This window comes from Tupaia chinensis, unplaced genomic scaffold, assembly GCF_000334495.1.
Source record: "Tupaia chinensis unplaced genomic scaffold, TupChi_1.0 Scaffold000140_1, whole genome shotgun sequence".
Classification (NCBI taxonomy): Eukaryota; Metazoa; Chordata; class Mammalia; order Scandentia; family Tupaiidae; genus Tupaia; species Tupaia belangeri.
The window spans coordinates 10,095,687-10,103,041 of record NW_006159610.1 but is presented as its reverse complement, the minus strand read 5'-3'; the positions used below and the strand labels follow the sequence as shown (position 1 = coordinate 10,103,041).

At 48.2% G+C, this 7,355-nt stretch overlaps 1 gene segment (V, D, J or C); it reads right to left on the bottom strand.

Moving 5' to 3' along the window:
- Positions 1-2,330: 2,330 nt before the first annotated feature.
- LOC102489993 (T-cell receptor beta-1 chain C region-like) overlaps positions 2,331-7,355 on the bottom strand; it is a 5,611-nt gene continuing 586 nt past the window's right edge. The window contains 4 exon segments of the C gene segment in view: positions 2,331-2,573; positions 2,877-2,983; positions 3,125-3,142; positions 3,652-4,032. Coding sequence covers positions 2,553-2,573; positions 2,877-2,983; positions 3,125-3,142; positions 3,652-4,032 — 527 coding nt within the window.

The following is a 7,355-nucleotide window of genomic DNA, read 5'->3' as shown; positions in this document are numbered from 1 at the left end:
ACTGGTTCAGGGCTAAAGCTTGTCCCCTTTGTTTGCAAGCATTTTTAGCCATCATTAAAACAAACCCACACATAATCAACCTCAGCAATTGCCAGTTAAAAAAAAAAAAAAAAAGAAACAACTTGACTCTATAATTTGATTAAAAATGGATATAGAGGACTTGATGTTAAGCAAAGTAAGCCAGACTTTGAAAGATACACAAGGTTTATCCCCATTCAATATGTACTGAATGTCTGCACTCTATGGCAAACATTTTTTAAAAATCCAAAAATATGACAGTAGAGAGGATAAGTACAGATACCAGATATTGTAAAGGAGGAGGGTGGGTGGTAGAGGGAAGGTGGGAGAGGGTGAGTGGGCAGGGCAAAAGGAAGAAACATTTAACAAATAAGGAATATAATAAAGTTATCTGTGGAAAAAGAAGTTATGTAATTTTTTCTTTATAAAAATAAAAACTTAATTTAAAAATAAAACAAAATAGCTGAAGAGTGAACATCTGTCGGTAATATTAATAGAAGAAACACTTTTAACTTTTGTACAAAAGATTCTGGAAAGACGTAAAAAAAAAAAAAAAAAGAAGAAAAAAAAAGAAAAGAAATTTAAAAAAAAAAGTACTTTAGCTTGAGCTTGAGAAATCTTGAAATAATTATGACGGATGGAAGTTATTGGCATCAAACCTCCTAGGCCATCCTTGCTGGACCTCATCCTTTCTTAACCTGTACAAGTCACCTCTAAAGAACCTGTTATCTTGACTTCCTGGATACCCAGCGGAGCGAGATGGACCATGTCCTTCTAAATTCATACCCATTAAAATCTCAGGATGTGACCTCATTTGGAAATAAATATTTACTATTTTCTAATTGGTTTAGATTTCTAGATGAAATTGTTCTAGATATACCTGGAGCCCTAAATACATTAACTTATGTCTTGATAAGAGAAAGGAGAAGGAAATATAGATGCCCAGAGACAGAGAAAAATACCACATGCAGACAGAGGCAGAGATTAGAGTGATGCTACCACAAGTCAAGGAATATCAGTAGCCACCAAAGTGGAAGAAGCAAAAAAGGCACTTGACCCTGATGACACCTTGGTTTTAAACTTCTGGCCTCCAGAAGTGTGAGGGAATACATTTCTATTGTTTTAAACACCCAGTAGCACTTTGTTATAGCTGCCCCAGGAGACTAAGGCAGGAAGGTCTCTTCAGTGTGTTACTGTGGGTCCTGCCCCAGTTTGGGAGCAGCTGCTCCAGGATCAGCCATGACATCATGAGCCATGATACAATGAGGAATCACATCATCTTGCTTACCACTTGGGCAAAACCCTCAAGGGTTGTCTTTAGAACCTGTCACAGCTTTGCCGCTTTCCAGTAATTTAATTTGTGTACTGCAGCTTCTACACATTCAAAATCGGGAGAATAACACCACTTCTAGGATCATTGTAGAGATTAAACGAGGCACCACACATGGTGTACAGCCAAAAATCTGGAGCCAGCAGGTTCTCAGTACGAGGTTCCTTCATCTTTCCCACTTTGTTTCTGCTTTCCCCCTTTCTTTTTCACTCCCAACCAACTTAAACCTGACCTTTCCCACTGTTCCAAGCCTTCCTTTCTCTAATCACACTCTCTCCATCCCCTAGTGTAGTGAATTACACTGCAGGCAGAATTTACCCTGGTAAGGTAACTGTCTCTACCCAAGTGGAAGCACTTGGACTATGTTTAGGGGGTCTGGTCACCATCCATCAGGTGAAGGAACTCATTGGGAGGGATTCTCCATAGCATTTCAGCCCTCACTGTGTCCATTCTGCCCAGGGCCTGACTCCATGAGTCGTGGTCCTGGGACATCACTTGTCCCAGATTTTACCAATCAGTTTTCTCAACTTTGCCTTCTCTAGGATTCCAACCTAGACATACAGAGATGCCTTAAATCTTTAAGCACAAATCCTGAAACAACACAAGCTGAAGGTGTTAAGAACAAACACAAAAACTAAAGGCCTAACAATGACACTTAAACCTGGATTGAGAAATGACCAGGCACTAGAAACCACAAGTCTGCTTGGTCCTCTGTCCTGGGCCAGGCGGGGCACTCACTATGCTTCTTCTCTGCCCTCATCACCAATTTTGCCATGCTCGGCCATTGTCGTTCATACTGCCATTGCATTGAAGAGCTGGCATGCCTGGTACAGTCTGTGACATTTGAGAATCTCCATGAGGATGAGCAGAAGGAAGCACTGTTGGTCAGAGATGAGGGCTGGTGACTCTACATGGGTGAGGGGATGGTGCCCTCCTCAAGTTAGGTAGGTCAGCGATGAGCAGAATGCCGGAGACACCCAGAGACACAAACAGGCCCATCAGGCTAATTTTATTGGGTTAGTCTATTTCAGACACAGATTTGGGAGTTTTATGGGCATGGAAGCAGAGAAAGGACAGATGTCCATGTGGGAAAGGGATGAGAGATGGAGGGAGAATGACTCTTTAGGAATACAGACTAGGAATAGATATAGGAGAATCTATGTGAAGACGAAGGATGATTCAGGACGCACATTAGGAAGTGGCCTCAGGAACCCTTTTTCTTGACCTAAAAAGAGAAAGAATAGCGTCAGGGCCCCAGGGACCAGGGAGTAGTAGGAGGAGGGCAGAGGAGACAGTTGCAGGGTGGTAGAGCTCATTGCTTCTCCAAATCCTTCAGTGATGTGATTTGTAATGATCCCTGCATTTTCTTCCCAGTCCAGGATTGTCTCTCCATTTTCTGGGACACCATTGTGGTTACATTGACAGGATATATGAAAGCTGGAGTGTGGCTCTGAGATTCCCTTATATCCCATGTATGATGGCCCCACCCCCTTTTGCTTATCACCTTCCCATCCTGTCCCTTCCTTACCATGGCCATCAGCACAAGGGTGCTGACCAGCACAGCATACAGGGTGGCCTTTCCCAGCAGGATCTCATACAGGATGGTGGCAGACAGGACCCCTTGCTGGTAGGATGCTGATGGAGACAAGGAATAGAGGTGGTACTGTGAGCCAGAAGCTATTGCTTCTCCCACCTGCAGGGTCCAGGAGATCTCCACGCCCTGGTTTCAGAGTAAAGGCTGTGGGAGATGGAGCTACAAAGGAGAGGTTCACTTACCTGAGGTGAGGCCACAATCTGAAAGAAAAAGGGGGAGAAAAATGAGACCATGTCACTACTTGAGGACCCCGAGCCTCTCATCACAGACTTTACAGCCCTAGATCACAGGCCACAGACACGTGCACAGCAGACGGTGCAATGTCAGCCTCCTCTGATGGCCCTGGTGCTGCCCGGTGCCTGGACACGTCATTATGACTCAGAAAACCAGGACAGTGAGTGTATCAGAGCCCACTCATGCTCAGATGCTGAGTTGTCAGACTGGCCGTGAGGGGGGTCTCTCTGGGCAGATGTGAGGGGCTGAGGACCTGGGGGAGGAATGAGCTGAGGTGCCCTGTTCATCCGCCGTGTCTGCACCATGGACAAGAGGTGCCCCCCGGGCCTTGCTGACATCATGGACCTCGCTCTTTCCTCCCACCCACTCTGGCCTCTTCTGGATCTAGTCTCATCTTGGAACTACCTGGATCTTCCCGTTTCCCTCTGGTGGCTGGTCAGCTTCAATCTCTGTGCCCCGCCCAGACCCCACTCACCTGCTCTGCCCCAGGCCGAAGCACTGATGTTCTGGGTGATGGGTTTGGGCCTGGTCAGGGTCCAGTTGTCTTCCTTTGTGAGCCCAAAGAACTGGACCTGGCAGCGGAAGTGGTTGCGGGGGTTGTGCCAGAAGGCAGCCGAGACCCTCAGGCGGCTGCTCAGGAAGTAGCTGGAGTTGTCGGGCTTCTCGCTGTAGGGCTGAGGGTCCGTGCTGACCCCACTGTGCACCTCCTTCCTGTTCACCCACCAGCTCAGCTCCACGTGGTCGGGGTAGAAGCCCGTGGCCAGGCACACCAGTGTGGCCTTGCTGGTGCGGTTGATCTCTGCTTCGGATGGCTCAAACACGGTGACCGTGGGTGGGGTCACCTTGCTCAGGTCCTCTGGAAAGTGAAGAGACATTGGGCCCTGGGCTGTTCTGAAGGCTGCCTGGGCCTGATAGGGGCTGTGTATGTGTGTGTGTGTGTGTGTGTGTGTGAGAGAGAGAGAGAGAGAGAGAGGGCCAATCACGGAACCCCATGAAGCTAAAGGATGTCCCAGTAGGCCCTCATTGTGCTGGGACCACCATCTTCGTTCTCTTGAGCAATCCCCCCTCTCCTGTGCCTTTCCTTTGTGTTCACCCTTGCAGAGCCCACCATTTTCCTGCCTGCTAACGCAGCTTTATGAATGGCACTACCCCACATTCTGGGCACTGCTTCTTCATTGGTGTATTTTGATTTCATTTCTTTCAATAAGAGCTTACCTGTCTGTCAACTCTCACAATACTATGTAGTAATGTAAATGGAGCCCTGGGTTGATATCAGAATGACAAGAGCCACATCCTAGAATTGATATTGCCCACCAATGTGACCGAGGACAGTTTTCTTCTCTTTCTCTGCATCACTTTTCTGCTTGAGAAGTGAGAATCACCAGTCACTGCCGACTTTCTAAAATGGGTGTGAAGGTGAAGTAATAAAGGAATTGGCCTAAACTGAGTTATTTGTTTCTGAATCTAGGGGCCGAGAAATTAAGGGAAATCTGAGATGAGGGAGACGTTTGGGGGCTGGGGACTTCCTGTAAGTGACAATAACAGTGGCCTAGTTTTGTTTTAGTGAAGTTGCCCTGTTTAGTGTGTTCATGAGAACCCAAGATTTTTTGTCACAAGGTCATCCTATCTAGTCCTGCCTCCAGGTTCTAAGAGTTGCCTCAGCTCACCACGGAGTAATCTCCTCTTAGTTCAAATCCAGGGACTCATCAACCTGCTTTGTCCTTTTGTTTCCAAATATTATGCTTTTTCCCACCAGCAAGTTTCCTAAATAAGCAACTGATATCATAGAGGAATCTCTTGCTACTCTCTTGCATCCCCTTTGCAGATTCCTAGGGGGTCAAGGTGAATGCACTTCCTTTATTCCCTTAGCCTCTCATTGGGCACATCCAGGCTTATCCTCTAGTCATTTGATCCTGTTCTTTGCTATTCATTTTTTAAAATTTTTAATTCTGTTAAAGTGAAGAAATTCATTCTTATGGAAACCTGTTCGTAGTCTCTTGGACTATGGGAAAAATTCATTCTCATACTGCTTCTTGTTCCTACAGATGTGACTTTGTCCCACGGCTGGCTTTGTGGAAGGACAACCTATGGTCACACAGAATCACATGCTTAGAAGTGCCTGTGCTTGGTTTAACGTTCCTCCAGCAACATTTTGGAGCTTGAAATAATTTTCAACAGGGGTCCGCACATTTTAATTTGAGCTGGGCCTGCAAATGTGGTAGCTGGTCCTGCCTCCCTCATGCCAGCTTCCCCTTCCCCCACGCCCACCTTGACAGTCACTGTGGTACCCTAACTTCTATCTGTAGTACGTGGCACCTTTGGTCTTTCTTCTCTCTGCCTGTTTTTTTTTTTTTTTTTCCTGCTCTGGGTTTCTATCAGTCCTCTAGAGGCACTAGGGAATGCCCTCCTTTGAACCCCTTAATCTGCAAACAGTCCCTTTTGCAAAAATCAAAGATGTGGCTTCAGCCTTGTGGGTATTCTCTGGAACATTTAGCTATACCCTGAGGCATTGCCACACAGCTCTGCAGTGAGCAAGGCTAGCTATGCTTCCATGTTTGTGAGACTCTGCGGGGTCGGGCCGGGCTCGTCAGTGTGAGTGTAACCCTGTGTGCTAATGAGTGCGGCTAGCATGTGCTTTGATTGTGGGCCAGACAAGCCTCAGGCAACACTGCTAGGTGTATTTGTCCTGTTCCCAGCTATCTCTCTCTCTCTCTCTCTCTCTCTCACAAACACACACACACACACACACACACACACACACACACGGGGTCCTCACTCCATTCCCACATTCCAATGCTGCCCCTCCTTTGCTAACAAGGATACCAGGCTCTCACTGTCCCCTCCTTTGGCAGTGTCCTCCAAGGAGAGGAGTGGGAGAGGGAGACCCTGAATTACAATAATCACTTCTCTATTCTTCAGTGCAATAGTAAGAGGGGGGTATTGTTAATATTTGATAGTTGGGGATACTGAGTTTCACACATTAAGTGGCCTATATCGATGGCCCTATCACCAAAGAGTCGAAACTAGCTTATCTGGTTCTACAGCACCGGTCTGTTCTCACCCCAGCTGACCACAGGAACTCGGTGTACCCTGGACTCACATCACCATAGCTGAACTCCATGGGATCTGCCTGAAATACAACGGTACCTACTGTGATTTATGTCTGTGAGCAAAGAACCCAGGTGTCCGTGCCAGCCTCAGGACTCACCTCCCTGCCTGGCTAGGGCTCTGATGGTCAGTGATGCCTAAGGTTCCTTCTGGCTCTAGGAGCCTGCAAGCTCCCAGGGAATCTTTCTCACCTTACAGGCAAAGTGGACACATTTTAACATGTGGCGAATGAACTCCCTGCACCGTCAGGGCAGTGTAACCTGGAACGCCTGGTGTGATGGTGGAAATCTGGGGCAAGGCTGAAGGGGACATGGGATGTTGGGGGGTGTGGGGGGGTGTTGGGGTAGGAGGCCCAGGTCAAGGGATTTTTCAATCAATCGGCTAAACAATAACCCCGCGAACCCAGGCTGGTTTAGTCTTCCTTACCCCTGCCTGTCTGCTTGGCCTCTCTGATCACCCTTGTCTGGCAGCCTTCTTCTGCTCTGTTCAACGACCCTTCCTCCATCTGAGTAATTTCTCCCCCAACTCCTTCCCAAGCAGGACTCCTTGGCCCACTGCTCCTTCCTGCATTCCGGGCCCAACCTAGTTCCCACTGCCTCTAAGTAGCAGTTACACACACAGGCACCGCACCCCAACACCACCGCCACTCACTCCCCAAATCAGGTTTTCCCTTCTTTTTCTTCAGTCTACCGGCTCCCAAGGTTCTAATAAATCCTTTTCTACGCTGCTCACCCTGTCCCGAAATAGCTCAGAAAACAGGAGACCAAAACCCTCCTTGCCCACCGCGCAGACTCCTGGATTCTGAGAACCCCAGCCCGCCTAGTCCTTCGGGAAATCAGGGAGGTGCAAGGGAACTCGGAAAGCTGACACCGCCAACGCCCCGCGGACCCCCCAAGCTCCGGGCCACCCTTCCCGCCCCTCCGGGGACCCTCAAAAGGCTGGGGCTGAAGGTGGACAGACGCCCAAAATCTCACCGATGACCGTGAGCCTGGTGCCCGGACCGAAATGCTGCTCGTAAGAGCACAGAGACACAGCCCGGCTCTCAAACCCTGCAGCGCCTGGAGCTACTTC